Source organism: Stomoxys calcitrans, chromosome 5, assembly GCF_963082655.1.
Source record: "Stomoxys calcitrans chromosome 5, idStoCalc2.1, whole genome shotgun sequence".
NCBI lineage: Eukaryota > Metazoa > Arthropoda > Insecta > Diptera > Muscidae > Stomoxys > Stomoxys calcitrans.
In genome coordinates, this window is record NC_081556.1 from 78956997 (window position 1) to 78978744 (window position 21748).

At 41.2% G+C, this 21748-nt stretch overlaps 2 protein-coding genes across 2 annotated transcripts in view; both read left to right on the forward strand.

Annotated features, from left to right (window-relative positions):
* Positions 1-21748, forward strand: part of LOC131997939 (uncharacterized) — a 27171-nt gene continuing 5423 nt past the window's right edge. The window contains exons 1-2 of the mRNA XM_059369826.1: positions 1-79; positions 6338-6589. Of these exons, the coding sequence (XP_059225809.1) occupies positions 1-79; positions 6338-6589 (331 nt within the window). The remainder of the gene's footprint in view (positions 80-6337; positions 6590-21748) is intronic.
* The window catches only part of LOC131997854 (uncharacterized), an 8863-nt gene continuing 8121 nt past the window's right edge, over positions 21007-21748 (forward strand). Inside the window, exon 1 of the mRNA XM_059369687.1 lies at positions 21007-21240. The gene's annotated coding sequence lies outside the window, so the exon portion shown is untranslated. The remainder of the gene's footprint in view (positions 21241-21748) is intronic.

The window sequence follows — 21748 nt, forward strand, 5'->3', positions numbered from 1 at the left end:
ATGGTAAGGAGAGGAGAGAATAATACAGAGGTTGAAAAAAACCAACTAAGAGTGGTTCAGGGTCCCTTTGGAGACTTATGTATGTATATTAGATGTAATTCAAGCATTTCCGTAGATATTTCCAGAGCTTGTAACACTGCGTTAAACTGAATTATGTAGCCCAAGAAGTTTTAGAATGAGCATTATTTCAGTGTGTTTTTCACGCCCTTTTCCACTCCATTCTATGGTGGTGCGGTTACCACAAAGGAATTGAGATACAAGTAAGTGGTCTATTATAACTTAATGGTATATTTAGCGCCCACGATTCTTTTTACTGGTTGAAACTGTTTACAAAATGACTACGATTTTTTGCTACATCTTTCGCATATCCGCATTCAGATAAAAAATTCCTTGAAATTCATGAAAAACCACAAAATTCTCTCAAAAAATTCTAAAGAAAATGTCACACCCTTCCTCACAAACAAGAAGTAGTAATACAATAATAAAGCGTTTACGAAACACAAATACCATAATTAAAACTGTATGTTTTGGTTAATATCTAATTTGATAATTGGTTGTAATTTATGGCCTTGTTGCAGCAACGTCATTATTCATAAAAGCATCACACCACTGCACTCCATCAACCACATCAGCCAGTCTGTGGAAAGACTCCCCAAAATTTGGAGTGCGCAGTGCTGCTGCTATTTCTTCAAAACCGTTTTCCAGGGACTTGTTGGCGTTTGTGTTGGATGTAGTGTCTGTCGGTCTGTCTGTCTGTCGTGCGTATTTCTAAGAAATAAAGACATCTTAAAACATGAATGGATGGTGATGATCCCGATTCGATTGTCCCCACATGCAAATGTAAGTAGCCTGTTTAGCACCCATTTATGTGGTGCTTTGTATAAAAAATGATTTTGTCTTTCTCCTGCTGCTGAAAAGGTGGCATTTTGGTGGTGGGGCATGGAATAATGATCTTATGATTACTGTTTGGCTGGGTGCAGCAAAGAAAATTATGATTTTCTGTTGAGAAATAATGTTCGAGTGAACATTGCTCTGATGTGTTGTTTTTTTTTTTTTTTTTGTTTCTGTGAATGAATTTATGATTTAAGTGTCATATTAAGATTCTTTAAAGATTTACAAAGAGGTCATATAATTAGCATTTTTTTGTTTGAAAATATTCCTTGTCTTTAATTCGAAAGCCATCGGAGGTTAAGGGTGCCGTGAGGCCTAAGGACAATGGGGACTGTTATATTCCAAACTCGAATGATGCTGTGTACCGACTGACTTTTATTGATTAAAAGGAATTGAAACGAAGTGTCATACATACAGTTAGGGAATGAGAGGGAAGTGTATACGTATAAGAGATTATTATGGTAATAGACCTATAGCGAAGACTTATAATACACAAAATTCGTAGTATCAATGACGAATGATCTAATCAAATTCAACTAGTTATTATACCCACCAACGAAGGATGGGGTCATATTCATGTCATGTCATTCCGTTTGCAACACATCGAAATATCCATTTCCGTCCATATAAAGTATATATATTCTTGATCAGCGTAAAAATCTAAGACGATCGAGACATGTCCGTCCGTCTGAAACTTTGCACAGATTCTTTTTTTGTCCATAAGCAGGTTGAGGTTGACTATATCTTGACATTGCCCTCATATAGACCGATCCGCCAATAAAAGCCATATTTATTATTCGATTTTGCTGAATTTTGGTACAGTCGGTTGTGTTAGGAACTTCGACATCCTACGTCAATTTGGTCCAGAACGGTCCAGATTTGGATGTAGCTGCCATATAGACCGATCCTCCGATTTAGGGTCTTAGGCCCATAAAAGGCGCATTTATTGTCCGATGTGACCGAAATTTGGAATAGTGAGTTAGGTTAAGCCCCTTAATATACTTCTGCATTACCGCACAGATCGGTCCATATTTGGATATAGCTGCCATATAGACCGACCTCTCGGTTTTAGGTTTTGTGGGCCATAAAAAGCGCATTTATTGTCCGATGTTGCCGAAATTTGGGACAAAGAGTTAAGTTAAGCCCCTCCTCATCTTTCTGCAATGCCTATGGACTGATCTCTCGATTTAAAGTCTTGGCCTCATAAAAGGCGTATTTTTAATCCGATTTCACTGAAATTTGACATACTGACTTATGTTATGCTTTTCGATATCCGTGTCGTATAGCTGCTATGGTGCTTGAGGTATACCGGATTTTGACGAAATATGGTTTACATATATACCCGAGGTGGTGGGTATCCAAAGTTCGGCCCGGCCGAACTTAACTCCTTTTTACTTGTTTTTTTTTTTTCTCGGACGACACGAGATAACTAGGAGCACTAGACAGGCTGGAACTTTGAGCTCCGACTTGTGTGGCGTTATCACGGGAAGCTTAGCTGAAAGCTACCGGGTGCGTCCACAGGTTGCGGATGGTGGAAACTTCCGATTTTAGCGGAGTAGCTGCAAATGCGGTTGCGGGCAGTCAGCGATTTTCGAGACGAGGGTGTCAATGCGGAGTCAGGTGGTGAGTGCCAATGATACTCGAGATGACAAGGCGAGTTTTTGGCGCCTTCAAATACCCAATATCAGTGTCTATTCCCAGTTTAGGGGCAGCTGGAGGCTAGCGTAGGATATTGGAGCAAGCGGCTCGCCACAACGAGGGACATATGTGCAATTCCACAAAACCCATGCGGTTGGGGAGCTGGGCCAGTAACCCGCCCCCGGAAAACTATGAGAAACGAAGGAATAGTAAAAAAGGACCCCAACGTTGACGACCCACGCAAACAAAAAAAGGATAATGATTTGCGAATCTGCACCTGGAATGTCCGCACTCTTTATAGAGAAGGTGCAGTATACGCGCTGGCGGATGTATTAGAGAAATACAAGGCAGATATTACCGCCTAACAGGTAGTGCGATGGACTGGGAATGGCGTCACTACAACACCAAACTGTGACAAACTATACTATAGCTGCCATAACACGAGGCATGAATTTGGCTGTGGATTTGTGGTTAGTCGGAGACTGAAACACCTTGTCTCCAGAGGCTTACTCCAGTGGATGAGAGGCTAGCCACAATCCGCATAAAAGCCAAATTCTTCAACATCAGACTTATTTGTGCCCATGCCCTGACGGAAGACAAAGACGGGTAGACCAAGGATATTTTCTACGAACGCCTAGAGAGAGAATATGACCGCTGCCCCTCCCATGATATTAAAATCGTTCTGGGAGATTTTAATGCGAAGATAGGGAAGGAAGACACTTTTCGTCCAACAGTCGGAAAGTATAGCCTCCACGAGATCAGGTCCAGTAATGGGTTGAGGCTGATAGATTTCGCCGCGGCAAAAAACATGGTAATAAGTAGCACCAGATTTCAATATAAAACTATTCACAAAGCCCCATGGCTTTGTGAAGGCATTCCTCCAACGTGTTAAATGTACGATCGATCCGTGGAGCGAATATAGATGCGGATTATTACCTTGTTGCAGCAAAGGTTCGTCTGACCCAACTGCTTGATGAAAGCACTCCTTGGAACAGAAGTGTCGAGATGCTACTAAAGCCAAGAATGCGGCATATAGAGCAACCCTGCAATCATTGCAACGCGTCAGATGAAGGAGAGGTATCGGGAGAAAAGCAGAGAAGAGAAACGTATATTCCGCAGAAAGAAGAAGGAAATGGAAAGACATGAGTGCGAGCGAATTGAGATGTACAGGAGTCAGAATGAAGTCCGGAAATTCCAAAGAATTAAACATCAAACTGATGTTTTTTGGTGCAGCCCCATCCTCCTGCAGAGACAAAGAAGGAAAATTTGTAACTGACACCGAAAGGTATTTCAAACCATGTCTGAGTTTGGTATCCCTGTAAAATTAATAAGACTATGCAGGATGACACTTGCTGATACGCGTTCCTCAGTAAGAATAGCAAAAAATCTCTCCGAACCATTCAATACCAAACGAGGATTCAGACAAGGTGAAGATTATACGACATGCAGATGTGAATAAATAGGGCACACTAATCACAAGGGAACACATGCAACTCGCCTATGCTAACGACATCGACATCATAGATCGGTCACCGGAAGTAGTAACTGCAGCATTTGAAAGAATCGAAAGAGAGTCAGTGAAAATAGGTCTGACAGTAAATGGAGATAAGACGAAATGAATGGTTTCAACTCCCAAAACGGTTTGTACAACCGAACAAATAAAGAAAATGGAGATAGTTGGGAACCACAACTTTGAGATAGTCAGTAACTTTATCTACCTCGGCACCGCTGTAACCGAAACGAATGACACCAGTTTTGAGATAAAGCGAAGAATAATACTGGCAAACAGATGCTACTTTGGACTAAGTAAGCAGTTTAGAAAAATAGGCCACCTCTCGACAGACGAAGTTTACACTATTCAAGACACTGATATTACCCGTGGTATGGTTCTGAGGCATGGGTACTTGTGAAAGCAGTGAGGCAGTGCTTGGAGTATTTGAGAAAAAGATTCTTCGTAAAGTATATGGACCAGTTTGCGTTGATGGAGAATGTAAGCGACGTATGAACCACTAGCTGTATAACGACGATATCATAGTTACTCGCATCAAAATACAACGGCTGCGTTGGCTAGGTCATGTTGACAGAATAGATGAAAAAGCTCCAGCAATGAAATCTTTTGAAGGCAAACACGGTGGTACACATAAACCAAAAGACCAAAAGCCCGACGGAAAGATCAAGTGGTGGGAGACACTTCGAGACTTGGTGTCAGAGATTTTAGAATGAGCGCAGAAGATCGAGGCGCTAGGAACGCTATTTTACGGCCGGCAAGTGGAACAAATGTTCTGTTATAGCCAATTAAAGTAGGTAAGTTTTTTTTCTTCTGCGTGTTACTACTCCACTTACATCTGTCCTTGTTTTTGTAGCCTCAATTTTAAAATCGTAAGGGCTAATAAGTTCTTCTGATTTTGTAGTTTCAACTATCTCTTCCCCGGGTCCATTTACTTGTATTTGTTTGTATTATAAAACTCTGTTCATTATATTTTATTAAGCTGATTAACGTGTGCTTGTGGTAAATTCTCTAGAATGTTACCCTCTATCCATTTTACAATATTAGAAAATATTTTTTTTTTACTCGTTCTCAGAGAATTTAACACTTTCTTGACTTAGTACTTCTTTACTGCGATTATAATTATATTTCAAGTGACTATTATTATTTAACAATTTTAGTAATGTTCTTGGCCTGGTGTATTTCAATACCTCACTAAAAACCAATCTATCTTCGGTTGGAGTTCTGTCCCCGTCTTGTCCTCTAATAACGACTTTCTCAAAGTCGTCTTAAACGGCTGCATAGCCCTCCTGTGCCTCCATTCGACAGATGATGATATTGTGGAGACCTAAGCGGCACTATACCGTCCATAGCTCAAAAATCATTAAACCCCCGGGAGTTAAACAGAGGTCCGTTATTGCAAACAATTTGCGAAGGTAATCCAAATAAAGATCAACATTTTTCAATAACAATTCGAGCAAAAGTATTTCGCATCACAAAACCATCCATTGAATTGGATTAGGTTAAAGTGGCAGTCTGCCATCAGACCCTTTGTGACCAACTATCATTCGTTGTCCTTCGGGCCTGACCCTGAAAACTTAGCTTACATGTCGCTAGAGGGATACGCACAATTTCAGTTCCTCTAGAAAGTGTAAAGTAGTTCCAGGTCTCGCAAGCTCGTCCGCTTTACAATTCCTTGGGATATCGCTATGGCCTGGCACCCAGACAAGTTGAATTTTGAACTTTTCAGCCATCTCGTTGAGAAATCTGCAACAGACGAGCGCTGTTTTTGTATTTAGCAATACGTTCTCCAAGGATTTAATGGCTGCCTGGCTCTCTGAGAAGATATTTCTGCCAGTTGTCGTTATGACATATCATAGCCAGCACTTCTTTAATTGCAAGGATCTCCGCTTGATATACACTGCAGTGGTCGGGTAACCTTCTCGATATGACCAGTTCTAGTTTTTCAGAGTACACCCCAAATCCCACCTGTTCGTCTAGTTTGGAACCATCTGAATAGAGGTCTATGTAACTTCCATTACCGGGGATATCGTAGTTCCAATCGATTCTATCAGGAATATTGGTACAGAACTTTTTATCAAAAATCGGCACAGGCAGGGTGTAATCCACACTGCCTGGATCATCGGACATTGTATCGAGGTTAACATAGTGTGCGTAGCCGCCACATGACCAAAGAGAAAGTTCTCCTAGTCTCACAGCAATGGTTTCCCGGGAAATGTGTGTCAACGAGTAGTTCTAGTGTTACCTTACTAGACATTGTCCATGCATTCTCTGACTTCTGAATATATCCCACCGTAATAGATCTCGATGATAGGATTTTCCTTAGTCTAGTAGCCTCAGATGTATCCTCCACGGAGCTGCAGAATTCCACACAGGATTTGTTCCGAGCCTTTCTAAGTTCAGCCTTATGGACGTCCCAATCGTGTGGTGCCCTTGTGGCTTTCGCTCTGTTGAAGTGTACTCTGCAGTCGTTCCTTACACCAACCAGTTTTGGGGTCCACCATGGTGGTCGCTATTTGCCACTTGGCTTGGCATTAGAACATGCTGACACAAGCAAGTTATTCAGTGACTTCGTGAATTGCTTGATCATTTTGTCTATATCCTCCGCAGTTTCCACTTCCTTTTCTGGTCTAGAAGGGATATTCATGCAGAATGAGTGCCAAAATCTATCCCAATCCGCCTTTCTTTTGTTTAGCCGAGGGACAACTTCTGCAATATTTTCCCCAAGGGTGAAACTAATATACCGATTGTCAGAGAAGCTGTGTTCATCCAACACTTGCCAGTCACATATCTATCCGCTGATATTCTCTGATGCAAAGGTAACATCTAGTACCTCCTGCCTGTTCCTGGTAATAAAGATCGGTTTATTTCTTTTATTACAAATCGCCAGATTTTTAAGCAGCTCACCCCTTTCGTTTATATCCGAACTTCCCTATATCTGGGGATGTGCATTAGCATACTCCCAACTATGAGGCTGTTTTTCCCTGCAGAAGCGGCTTCAGCCGGCCTCTTAAGGTTTGAAGGCAGCATCTCCATATACAGGAAAGCCAACCAGTAATGAAAATTATTTATTTCAAGGCTGGCTACTAATGAATCTGCAGGGCTTAGCTACGGAAGTAGAAAAACATTAAGACTACTCTTTTCCCGGCACCGGATAGCTGTGAGCACCACACAGGCTAGAACAGTCAGGTCCGTGTGTGGTGTTCATAGCTGTCACGAGAATTTAAGCTGCGAGCCACTGGGAGCGTCCACAGGTGTCAGATAGTGGAATACTCCATACGGAGTAGCTGCAATGGCAGTCGCGGACAATCAGCGGTATCGAAGAGTCTCAGTGAGAGGCTACGCGGCACCGGCTCTTGCACAAATACTGTGTGCTAATGATGCTCGATATGGCAAGGCGAGTAATTGGCGCCTTTAAATAACCAATAAGCAAATGCGGTTCCTGCTGCGATCGGTCGGAACGAGCTTTTTCACCTACAGGAGCTTGATGAGGATCGCCACCTCCACTAAAATACAGGCTCTGTGTCTCCCATTCCCCTCACCCTTAAGAAGTCCACGAACCATTCCTCCACCCACCCATGGTTCCTGGATAAGAACCACGTCAAAACCTCCTGCCATGAGAGGAACCTTTAGTGCCACCGAAGCGGCCTTATAATGGTGGAGATTTATGTGCAGAAACCGGACCTTAGTCAAAATGCAAAGTTGCTCATGAACAGGCGCAAACTTCTAACATATCAATGAGTGCTGTCCGATTCCAGTTTAAGCTCAATTATAGGGGGCCTCCTTTTTAAAGCCGAATCCGTACGGCGTGCCGTAGTAAGACACCTCTTCGGGGAGAAGTTTTCACATGGCTGTCATACCAAATGGAGAAGTTTTTACATGGCTACCATACCAAATGGTACAGTACCTCACAAATTTCACCGTCATTAGGAGGGGAAAACCACCGCTGATATTTTTTTTCTGATGTTCTCGCCAGGACTTAAACCCAGGCTTTCAGCGTCATAGGGGCATGCTAATCTGTGCGCTACAGTGACCACCAACCATAGTCAGGATTCTGATTTTCCAAACAGATGCGTTAGCCTCGTCTTCTGAGTCGGTCAGGAATTCATCCTTAAATAGATTCGCTCGATCTTGTCACGATGAGTTTCCTTACGCATACAGCGGTATTTGAGATAGCATTGGAAGCACTCATCTACGGGACATTGAATACTTGCGTTGTGGATGATTACTCCTAAGATGCTTCACTTGCTGGAGCTGTCGAAGTACTTTATGTGTCCGTCCTTCCCCGCTGGTGTAAACCTTGATGATCCAACTACAAAGGGTTTGTCAGGTTTCGTTTTGACGCCTTCTCCTCCTGTTTTGAACGTGGCAGGGGGATTTTCAGTCTTCTGCAATCCACCAGACTTTATAGATGTTGTCTAAAGTTCCTCAGGCAAGAGTTCAACAGCAACTGCTGAGTTGTCTCCAAATTTCCCAACCCCAACGCTTTTAAACACCTTCAGTTTCACCTTGTTGAATCCATAGGATACAGGCTTCTTGAAGTCTGCGGGACAGCCGGATTTAAGTACGAATACTGCATGTCTTCTATCGCCATCAGCCTCATCCAATCTACCAATCTTCCAGTCGGTGGTAGAAAGTCTCTTAGTCTCCCAAGCGTGTGCCATTGGTCGAGAAGGAATATCTTCATTCTTTGAGCAAAATATAGAGAACGGAACAACCGATGTCATATTGAGGGCAATAGATATAGCTGAGGCAAAATGTATGCTACGATCCGTCTGATTTGCTTATGAGAAACTTTTCCAAGGAGCTCATAATACGACCAGGACTATTGTTTAGCCACTGAAGTGAAAATTATAGCTAAGGGATTAATTTATAGCCAGTGGCAATGATCATGTTTGGTTAGGTAGGTAAATTCCTCATATATATGTAAATATAGTAAAGTCTGACAACCTAATGCATCCTTTGTGTAGGTACGATAGGTTAGGTTAGGTTTAAGTGGCAGTCTGCCATCAGACTCACTTAGATGTTTTCGTTCATTGTGATACGACAGGAGCAGAATAAATCCGACAGGTTCTCAATGAAATGTGTAGCTATCTCTACATTCAAATGTTCTGCCATCTATGATCTTTGTCTCGTTCGCTAAGGATCCGAACGAGCTATGCATAAGGTCCGAAAGGGTCTTGCATATGGCATATAACTGGGCAAGACCCAGGGGTCTCAATGTTAACCCAGAGAAGACTGAAATATGCCTGTTCACGAGGAAGACGAAGGTGGGCCAATTTAACGCACCACTTTTCCTCAATAAGACGATTTCGATATCTGACAAGGTCAAAAACTTAGGTGTGATTTTAGACAGGAAACTGAATTGGAAGTGTCACATTCAGGAGCGTACTGAGAAGGCTCACAGGGCACTATGTAGACGGGCCATAGGCTCGAAATGGGGCCTGAATCCGAGATAGTTCACTGGATCTACAGGAGCGTGATTAGACCAATAATTAATTGGTGGACTGCTATGGAGAAAAAGTGCAACATAAGGACCATACAACAGGTTCAGAGAACATATTGTCTTGGCATAGGCGGAGCGATGAGGACCACGCCCACTAGGGCACTGGAGACTATTCTAGATGTCCGACCCATTGACATGCAGATTAAGTGTGAGGCAGCCACTGCGGCTATGAGACTTAAGGCGATTGGAGAACGGATTGAGGGTGGGAGCAGCTCATACCTAGTATTGTCATCTGGAAGATCATGTTATACGGATGGATCAAAGCTAGAGGACCCACGGACTGAGATCTGTTTTAGACTGCCTGACCATAATACGGACCTGCAGGCGGAGATCCGGGCGATCACAAAATGCGTGAAGTGGTGTGGTGCTAACGCTAGGACGTCGATTGTCAACATCTTTACCGACAGTAAAATTGTCATAAGGACAATAACAACCAGGACGGTAAGGTCACGAACAGTCTTGCAGTGTAAGAATGAGATTAACGCCTTCTCTGAGGATGGCAAAATCCGCATCGTTTGGGTGCCGGGCCATAACGGAGTAAGGGGAAATGAATGGGCAGTCGATTTGGCGGTAAACGCCATAGGACTGCCGTCAATAAACTTGGTTAACCCGAAGCCTTTCGGGTCGGCGCAGTCCGAGTTAAGGAAGTGGGCAAAGAATGTGCATGCAACATGGTGGAACAGCGAAACGGTCGGTAGGACGGCGAAAATCCTATGGCGGGATCCAGATCGTGAGAAGACGAGGCTATTACTGAAAGGAGGCAAGAAGGAGGCCAGTATAGCTATTGGTATCATAACGGGACACGTAGGACTACGAGCTCACTTATATAAAATCGGTGCGGCAAGTGACAGCATGTGTAGGGCATGCGCGGAAGATGATGAGACATTGGAGCATTTCCTTTGTCATTGCCTGGCTTTCGCGTCCAACAGATACCGGCACTTAGGTGGAGACACAATATCAGACATGAACCATGGTATTGAAAACAATTAAGGATTTTGTAAGTAGCACGGAATTCCTAACTCAAAATTTTCTTTTTAGAGGTTACTTTGTAGTTTTTAGAGCGCACAACAAGCCGATTACTGGCTTCGGTGTATGTCCATAGTGGCATGGGGCGGATTAATATCTGCACCCTCTTTTCAACCTAACCTAACCTTTGTTCTTTGTCACCAAAGTGACGTCATGCCACTCTCTATTACACGTTTACATCACGGCCCACCAAGTAGCCCTAGTTATCTCATTTATCGATCGATAGGTTGGACCCCCAAAAAAACTCTAGGGATCAAGTAGCGTTGGAAAATCGGCACGAGATATAAATTTCAGACCCAACCTATTTACTCTGTCAAGATCCCTCAAATCCATCACATGCTCTGTTACTGGGCAGCAGACATGACCATGCGTCAGCAATGGCCGTACCACCACTGAGAACAATTTATAAAAATATCAGAGTCGAACTGCTATAAACGTTTTTCTGGATTGGTAAACGGCCTTAAACTCCTCCTTTATCCCAGAATCCCTATGAAGATTCTAGTTAAACGTAACATACTTTCTAGAATTGCACCAAGAAATTTCGATGAATTGGCAATTCCTTTGAAAAGGCAGCCTAAGCCCCTGAATTCTCCTCCTCCGTCCACTTAGTTATTACTTGCTTCATCCTGTGCCTCTAGCGAATGTGTATTTGGGAGTAAAGCAAGTATCTGACCATCAAAATTGCTTTTAAGAATCTAAGGCTGCCAGACTCTAAAACTCTCTTAAGCGGACATTTTTCCAGGCAAATATCCATGAGGCTTTACATTTTTGGACTTTTTCTTTTATGCAATAAAGTACTGGTGAATGGGCTTGTCTAGGAGTGTTATCCACGTGGGATTATCTGTTAAACTGAAGAAATACAACCAAACATTTAGATGAAATCTCAACTTTTGTTTTACCTTTATATATAACATTTGTTGTCTTCGACGACATTGGCCACGAATATCTGCAAGGTGTTAACATCTATGCTAACAACGGTGAACACTCAATTGCATCCATAGTCTAAAGTGTTTTGAGTCAAGAACAAGAAGTACTCGCGCTTTCTTGGAAATTAATTAAAACATATGCTCATCACTTTTGGCCATAAATCTGCCAACACCAATTATCACTTGTAATCTGTCCTTAAGAAGTGTTTGATTTCAAATTGCCAAAGACCTAGTGGTGGCGAATGCCTGCCTGACAACCGCAGAATGGAATAACACCAAAAGGGTTGTTGATGCGGATGTGGATATGATATTCATGCGCCAATGCCACAGAGTAAATGAAGGGCGAAGTTTTCGCCAAGAGATTTTAAGAATTTCATGTCTGGTGGAGTAAGTTACATCTATGTTTACGATAAACACTTCGAGTCAAAGAGTAATGATTTACCCTATTTAGGCAGAGTGGTATTGAAAGTTAGTCATTGCGGTTGAATAAATAATATGTTGTCATTTGCATTAATGTCCTCTCCGATTGTTTTGTGAGTGAGGTATTTCACTTAATCGATGTATGTCTCTACTTGTGTTTTTTGTTTGGATGCCAGATATGAACTATAATCCCTCAAACGCCCATTACTAGAGTTCCACATTGTTCAAATTTTAAGTTCAAACCAGGGTTTGAATTGCTGACTTCAAAATAGTAACGGCACAGAAAAATTAACTTTGCTTGAACTTTTTTAAGTCAAAAACAAAAAAGCAAACTGATTACTAAGGCTGTGACTATGAAAAAAAACAAGTAATAACATCAGCAAAACCTAACCAGTAAGGAAGGGCAAAAGTCAGGCGGTACCGACTGTATAATACCCTACTCCTACCCTATAAGTACAATGTGAGCCTATATCCAATTCTGAACCAATTTTGATGGACCTCGGCGAGCAAATATGTTCAAGCTGTAAAAACTACGGTTGACAAATGACAACATTATGGCAAATAACCCAAAATCTGACGAACGTATATATGGGAGCTATATCTAATTCTGAACCGATTTCGAGCAAACTTCTTAGATAATGTGGTAGTCGTCGAGGAAAGCGTTGTGCAATATTTTGGCAAGATTGGTCAATAATTGTGCTTGCAGTGGCTCTAGGAGTGAAAATCGGGCAATATATACATATGAGAGTTGTATCTAAATCTGAACCAATTTCCATGAAATTCGCTAGTAATGTCGACGGTCGTGAAAAAAATCCTTCCTGCCAAATTTCGAGAGAACCGGTTAACAAAAGACAATTTTATTGCATTATTACTAAAAATCGGACGAACATATTTATGGGAGCTATATCCGGATCTGAACCGATTTTTTCCAATTTCAATAGGCTTCGTCTCTAGGCCGCAAAACATGCCTGTACCAAATTTGAAGACGATCGGATGAAAACGGACGAACATAGCTAAATCGACTCAGAAAGTGATTCTCAGTCGATCGGTATACTTATCAATGGGTCTATCTCTCTTTCTTTTGGGTGTTACAAACAAATTCACTAACTTATAATACCCTGTACCACAGTAGTGGTGTAGGGTATAAAAAGAAGCAAGTAAAAGCGTGCTAAGTTCGGCCGGGGCGAATCTTATATACCCTCCACCATGGATTGCATTTGTCGAGTTCTTTCCTGGTATCTCTTTGTAGACAAACAAAGTATAAAAGAAAAAAATTGTGCTAATTGAATTGAATGTTGGAGACCACAGAAGAAGTCTATGTGTAAAATTTCAGCCAAATCGAATAATAATTTTGCCTTTTAGGGGTTCAAGAAGTAAAATAGGGAGATCGGTTTATATGGGAGCTGTATCAGGCTAAAGACCGATTCAGACCATATTTGAAACGTATGTTGGAGGTCATGGAAGAAGCCGTTGTACAAAATTTCACCCAATCGGATTATAATTACGCCCTCTTGAGGCTCAAGAAGTCAAGATCCCCGATCGGTTCATATGACAGATATATCAGGTTAAGGACCGATTTGAAAAATATTCGGCACAATTATTGAAAGTCATAATAAAACGCCTCATGCCAAATTTCAGCCAAATGGGATAAAAATTGTGTCCTCTAGTGGCTCAAGTAGTCAAGACCCGAGATCGGTTTATGTGACAGCTATATCAGATTATGAACCGATTTTAACCATACTCAGCACAGTTGTTGGAAGTCACAATAAAACGCCTCATGCTAAATTTCAGCCAAATCAGATAAGAATTGTACACTCTAGTGGCTCAAGAAGTCAAGACACGAGATCGGTTTATATGGCAGCTATATTAGGTTATGAACCCATTTCAGCCATACTCAGCACAGTAGTTGGAAGTCGTAATAAAACACATCGCGAAAAATTTCAGCCAAATCGGATAAGAATTGTGCACTCTAGTGGCTCAAGAAGTGACTTCCGAAAATCCGAATAGTTCAAATCGGTCAATAACCTAATATAGCTGTCATATAAACCGATCTGGGGTCTTGACTACTTGAGCCACTAGAGGGCGCAATTATTATCCGATTTAGCTGAAATTTCGTACAACGGCTTCTTTCATGACCTTTAACATAGGTTTCGAAAATTGCATGACTTGGTTTATAGCCTAATGCAGCCCCCTATAAACCGATCTCCGTATTTTACTTCTTCAGTCCATAAAGTGCGCAATTCTAACAAGATTTCGCTGAAATTTTACACAATGTCTTCTACTATTGTCTCCAATGTTCAGTTCAATTATGATCCAAAATGAACCATAACTTGATATTGTTCCAATAACATAGAAATTATTTTCTTTTATTCTATGTTTGCCTAAAAAGAGATACCGTGGAAAGAGCACGACAAATGCGATCCATGGTGGAGGGTATATGTTTTGTTATGATATCCAACAACTAGATAGATCTCATATAAGCCGATCTTGGGTCTTGACTTCTTGAGCCTCTAGAGGGCGCAATTCTTATCTGATTTGAATGAATTTTTGCACGAAGTATTTTGTTATAATATCCAACAACTGTGCCAAGTATGGCTTAAATCGGTTCATAACCTGATATAGCTGCCATATAAACCGATCTGGGATCTTAACTTCTTGAGCCTCTAGAGTTTGCAATTATTATCCGATTTGCCTGAAATTTTGTACGACGGATCCTCTCATGACCATCAACATACGTGTTTATTAAGGTCTGAATCGGTCTATAGCCCGATACAGCTCCCATATAAATCGATCTCTCTATTTTACTTCTTGAGCCCCCAAAGGGCGCAATTCTTATTCTAATTGGCTGACATTTTACACAGGTCTCCAACATAAAAAAATTTAATTGTGATCCAAACCGGACCATATCTTGATATCGCTCTAATAGCAGAGAAATTTGTTAATTGCTTTAACCGTTGCTTTTCTTGTTTGTTTTTCATGGTCACAATTAATTCAAATAGTCTAGCATTGAAAAATAGTCAAGCTATTCAAACCCTGGTTCAAACCTTTAATTTTGGTACTAATGTGTCTTGATTGCTCTATGTGTGTTTTATATGAGTCCGGTGGGCGCTGTCACACCAAATTTGGATGTTAGTTCCGTGTTTTTGGGTTCAAGAAGGATACGAGCAAGTCGCTTCACTCATCTCCATGGTATCGAATTGTTTTGGAAAATTTCGTGAGTGGATCGATATTTGAATCTTCCATAGGATGGCGGCATACAGACTTATTATATCTTTAAAATATTAATACAGACGTCTTTTCTACATGCTAAAGGTAGCGTATTCCAAATGTGTGTGCAATGTACTCCGTTTCACAGATAAAAGCCTCTATAATTGTCATGGGGCATAAAACCACACCAATTAGCACATTGGCGGAAAAGAGAAGCGACATCAATTTAAAAGCGCCACGGAATTTGAGCTGCTGCTGAGCCAAATTGGCCATTGGGGTAGCTGGGATGCCATATGCTTGGATGGATCCATGATAGGGTGTAGCTGTACCAGTCGTACTATTGTGTTGGGTTGTGATAAACGATTGTCTCCTCTAGTAATTTACCGCTATTTACAAGATCTTTTGCGTTGACTTTTTCCAAGATGGAAATCCCAAACGAAATTTAACCGAGCGGGGGGAGTGAGTGATACGAACTAGAGCCATAAATCTATGTCTGCTGTGATTTTTGTTTGTTGTTTCCATTGCATTTTCCAAGTGCTGCAGAAGATGCTGATGATTTTTGTCAGTTACCGCCACTGCCACTACCAGTGTCTCGGCTAATGCGCCTGTGATGTGGTGTTGATGTCAAGATGAGCAAAGGAACAATTTGAATAATTGTTTGGGAATTAATTACCAAATGGGTCAAAGTTGACATTATTTGCTAATTTTGGATTTAATGATGGTATTTGTTCAATTAAACGAACACTAATTGCATTGGAATCGAGGATTCCCTTGGGCAAAGAATGTGCCTTGAATGGCGTCAATGTGATAAAATATAACACAAAGCCTATAAATATAAAATTGATTTGTTCTTCATCCGATACCAAGGCAGGGGGAGCAGTATTTTATTCATACCGTTTGCAACACATCAAAATGTAATGGCACTACGAAAATTTCTCACGAACATCCTTTATAGGAATAGAGGAAGGATTTTAGGGAAAAGTTTTAGCTCAATGTCCCTTTTGAGCCGACATTGAACTGCACTCCGCTGAGCAACGATTTGATTACAACAGACGGGCTGATGATACGATGAAGATATCGAACTGAATTTTTGCACAGATTAATTTTTTGTCCATACGCTGGTTAGTTCTCGAACGGGCCCTATCAAAGAGATCTTTTGATTTTGGGCCTTAAGCCCGCAAAAGCCGAAGATGATCTAAATCGGACCATATTTAGATTTCGCTGCCACTACAACAGGTTAGGTTAGTTTAAAAAGAGGGCGCAGATTCAAATCCATCCAATATCATTATGGACATACATACACTTAGCAAGTAATCGGTTTGTGGTGCGATCTAAGTCCGAAAAGTAACGCCCAAAAGAGTCTATGCCAGGAATTCCGTTTTGTCCACAAAATCCTTAATCGTTTTCCATTCTATACCCCTAAGTTGGACAATGCGATCCCATGCATTCGCACCCATGTACTGAAGTCAGTTAGCCATGTTCCAAAGTCTCATCATTTTCCCCACATATCGTACACATGCTGTAAATTAGCGCACCTATTCTGAATGAGTGCACCCACAGTCCTTTATGCTTGTAATCATGCCGATAGCCGTACTGATTACCTTCCCCCTTTCTCTTAGTAGCACCCTCATTTTCTCATGGATACCCCCCCCCCCCACCATTGAGGTTTCGTCATCTTGCCCATGCCCTTAACTCATTGCAACAAAAAATTAGATTTGATTACTTGACGTCCATATCGAATATGATCCACATCAGGGGTAGTTGCCTTAAAAGGGTCCTGATTCTAGGTCTTGAGTCCGTGGAAAAGACCTTTATGAGGGGGTAAACGGCCGAAATTTGGTTTAAGCTCAATATTGTCATGAAAAATTTTCATGTCCGTTTTTAGAGTTGGGCTAGTCCGGCCTCCTGACAAATTGACCACAAAATGCGATATGAGATTCGAACTCTGTTCCAAAATTTCATTCATTGGAGCCCCACTTCGTCATGATTTATGTACATTTTGGTGGTAGAATGCCCTTAAGCATTTGGCCCCGAAATTCGATTTCAGATTTGTACTTTTCCCTCAAAATATCTTGCAATTTTGTTCAATATTGTCGAGATTGGTCTATATGTTGGTTTTGGGGGTAGGAGGCCCCCGGAAATTTGGACCAACATTTGGATGTCAGATTCATATACTAATCCCAATTAAGTTTCCATTGAAACCTATCTTGTCATGACCTGAATATATCTCACTTTGGGGTGTACACCCTACACCACTACTGTGGTACCGGGTATTATAACATTTGTTTGTAATAGACATATGAATGGGCTAGACCCAGAGGTCTCAATGTTAACCCAGAAAAAACTGACCTGTTCACGAGGAAGCCGAAGGTGGGCCAATTTAACGCACCACGTTTCCTCAATAAGACGATTTCGATATCTGACAAGGTCAAATACTTGGCTGTGATTTTCGAGAGGAAACTGAATTGGAAGTGTCACATTCAGGAGCGTACTGAGAAGGCTCACAGATGTTGGGCACTATATAGACGGGCCGTAGGCCGAAATGGGTCCTGAATCCTAGGATAGTCCACTGGCTCTATAGGAGCGTGATTAGACCAATACTTACTTACGCCTCAGTAGTTTGGTGGACTGCTATGGAGAAAAAGTGCAACATAAGGATCATACAACAGGTTCAGAGAACATGTTGTCTTGGCATAGGCGGAGCGAAGAGGACCACGCCCACTAGAGCGCTGGAGACAAATCTAGATATCCAACCCATTGACATACAAATAAAGTGTGAGGCAGCCACTGTGGCTATGAGAGAATGGATTGAGGATGGCAGCAGCTCATACCATCGCAGTATAATCGAGGCGACGATAGGCAACCTGCAAGGAATGGAAGAGGTCCGGGAGATCCTGGCCATCACGGAATGCGTGAAGTGGTGTGGTGCTAACGCAAGGACGTCGAGTGTGAACATCTTTACCGACAGTAAAACTGCCATAAGGGCAATAACAACTAGGACGGTAAGGTCATGAACAGTCTTGAAGTGTAAGAAGGAGATTAACGCCTTCTCTGAGGATGGCAAAATCCGCATCGTTTGGGTGCCGGGCTATAACGGAGTAAGGGGAATTGAATGGGCAGATGATTTGGCGGTGAAGGCCAGAGGACTGCCGTCAATAAACTTGGTTAACCCGAAGCCTTTCAGGTCGACGCAGTCCGAGTTAAATGAGTGGGCGACGAATGCGCAGGCAAAATTGTGGAACAGCGAAACGGTCGGTAGGATGGCGAAAATCCTATGGGGGATCCAGATTGTGAGAAGAAGAGGCTATTACTGGAAGAAAATAGGAAAAAGGTCAGTATAGCTATATCATAACGAGACACATAGGACTACGAGGTCACTTATGTAAAATCGGTGCGGCAAGTGATAGCATGTGTAGGGCATGCGGCGAAGATGATGAGATGTTGGAGCACTTTCTTTGTCATTGCCCGGCTTTTGCGTCTAACAGATGCCAGCATTTAGGTGGAGACACAATACCATGAACCAACTTAGGGGAGTGGTATTGAAAACAATTGAAGATTTTGTAAGGAATTCCTAAATTTTCTTTTTAGAGGTTACTTTATAGTTTTAGAGCGCACAACAAGCCGATTACTGGCTTAAGTGTATGTACATAGTCCATAGCCTAACCTAACCTATGTTCTGGCTTCCAACAACAGTGCCAAGTACGCTTCAATTTGGTTTTTAACCTAATATAGCTCCCATATAAACCGGTTTCCCGATTATCCTTGCTCGCTACCTAGGAGCTTTAGTTTTTGCAGGTTTGACAGAAGTTTGGTATGTTAAATAAAATTATGCCGTTCAACTACATTTATTTTGTATAGATTTTTGGCAGAATCCATGGTGGTGGATTCCCAAGATTCAGCCCCGTCGAACTTAGCACGCTTTTACTTGTTATGTAATGAATTAATTCATTTTTACTCTACTTTTATTTTCATCTTGATTTTATCATTTTATTATACTTACCACCGAAGGATGGGGGTATATTCATTTTGTCATTCCGTTTGCAACACTCCGAAATAACCATTTCCGACCCTATAAAGTATATATCTTCTTGATCAACGTAAAAATCTAAGACGGTCTAGCCATGTCCGTCCGTCTGTCTGTTGAAATCACGCTACAGTCTTTAAAAATAGGGATATTGAGCTGAAACTTAACACAGATTTTTTTTTGTCCATAAGCAGGTTAAGTTCGAAGATGAGCTATATAGGACTATATCTTCATGTAGCCTCTATATAGACCGATCCGCCGATTTAGGGTCTTAGGCCCATAAAAGCCACATTTATTATCCGATTTAGCTGAAATTTGGGACAGTGAAGCAGAAATTTGGGACAAGAAGTTATGTTAGGCCCTTCGAAATCTTTCGTCAATTTGGCCCAGATCGGTTAAGATTTGAATATAGCTGCTATATAGACCGATCCGCCGATTTAGGGTCATAGGACCATAAAAGCCACATTTATCATACGATTTTGCTGAAATTTAGGACAGTAGGTTGCGTTATGCCAGTCGACATATTTCTTCAATTTGTCTCCAATCGGTCCAGAAATTTAGGACAGTAAGTTGCGTTATGCCAGTTGATATCCTTCATCAATTTGGCTCAGATTGGTCCAGTTTTGGTTATAGCTCCCATATAGAACAATCTCTCCATTTAAGGTTATGGGCCCATGAAATGCGCACTTATTGTCCGATGTCGCCGAACTTTTGGGCGGTGAGTTGTGTTAGACCCTTCGATATCTTTCTGCAATTTGGCCCAGATCGGTTCAAATTTGGATATAGCTGTCATATAGACCGATCTCTCCACCATAAAAGGCGCATTTATAATCCGATTTCACTGAAATGTGAGACACTGACTTATGTTAGGCTTTTCGATATCTGCGTCGTATATGGTTAAGATTGGTTTATTTTTAGATATAGCTACTAAAAAGACCAATATTTCGTTAATTACAATTGAACAATGACTTGTACTTATTAGTATTTGGTCCAAATCGAAACATATTTCGATATAGCTGCTATGGGGCATAAGGTATGCATTTTTCACCGGATTTTGACGAAAGTTGGTTTACATATATACCCGAGGTGGTGGGTAGCCAAAGTTCGTCTCCGTCGAACTTAACCCCTTTTTACTTGTTTATTTTTTTTATGTACGAGACAAAAATTCTGATAGAATGTAAAAGTTAAATGAACTAAATAAACAATTATTAAAACATTTCACAAACAGGTGAAGTGATTTGTTAGTCCTTACAGGGGGAAATGACTGTTTTTGTTTTTCAAATCGTTGAAGTGCGCGTTTTTCAAACCGGAGAAATTACCGATTTTTCAAACCGGTGAAAAAGTCGATTTTTTTAAATCAGTGAAATTACCAGTGTTTTAAACCGATGAAATTACCGGTTCAAAAGTTATTGGTCCCTAGTTATGACATGCTCATATAAAAATCACCGGTAATATGAATAGTCAGGGGACCGGTCAGTGGTCACTGAAAACCAGTGTAATCACCAGTTTGGGACCCGTTCAAAGTCCGGCAGGGTAATTAAATACTCATATAAACCAATCTCGGTATTTGACTTTCTTATTGGAAGATGGTTGCCGCCAACTTTTATGTCAGTGGTGCAGTTAATGAGATTATATGCTTGAGTTGTTCTCCATAAATTATTATAATTCTGTCGATGAATAAAAGTTAAAAAAATTTAAGTTAAAAAAAAAAAACAAGTAAAAAGGCGTTAAGTTCGCCCAGGCCGAACTTTGGATAACCAACACCTCCGATAAATATGTAAACCATCTTTCGTCGGGCAATAAATGTCATTTTATGGCCCCAAAACCTTAAATCGAGAGATCGGTCTAATGGCACTGTTAATGCCAAACCTTGTTCCTACCTGGTCCCCCTAATCTACTTTCTAAGTTTCGCAGCTATTTGCATTTGCATACACCCACATACCTCATACTTTATATGTGTGTGTGTGTGTGTCTCTCTTTGTACTAAAGATGTCTCGCTTTCAGCAGCCTTGTGTACTCCGTCGGCCTTTTCCTTTTCTTTTTCCTATTTCAAACTTACTTATTATCTGGGCTTCAACCACTGCTGTTCTTCCTGGTAAGAGTTTCGTTCAATCTCCAATTCAGAGCTTTCTTTTCCATCCAATAAAGAGATAATTGTAAATTCCCAATTTCTAACCCACCTGTGTTTTCATTTTTTCCTATTCTCCCCAAACTCACCTTGCGAGGAAAATATTTCTACTCCGAGAAATATTTTCCACGACTCCAGTGATTAAACCATCCACTTTCCTCCAGAGCTAACCCCCAACATTTTCATTGTGGTCCTTCGAACCGGATTTATTACTGGAAATCATCCCTTCATCACCATTTCATCCAACCCACATATCATCATCGTCATCATAGAAAAAAAGGTGAGTTTGTGCTTTGTTCTATTCCATAAAAAGTGAAAACAATAGTGCTTTTTTCCAAATATTCATTGTGCTTCAGTTGTGTTTTGCCGACGGCATTTCGACATTTCCTAAACAGTGCTTCGAAATAAAATTTTTCAAAAACCGTACTGAAAAAATTTTTTTTTTTCCAACTATTCGGTTATTAATTTTCTTAAA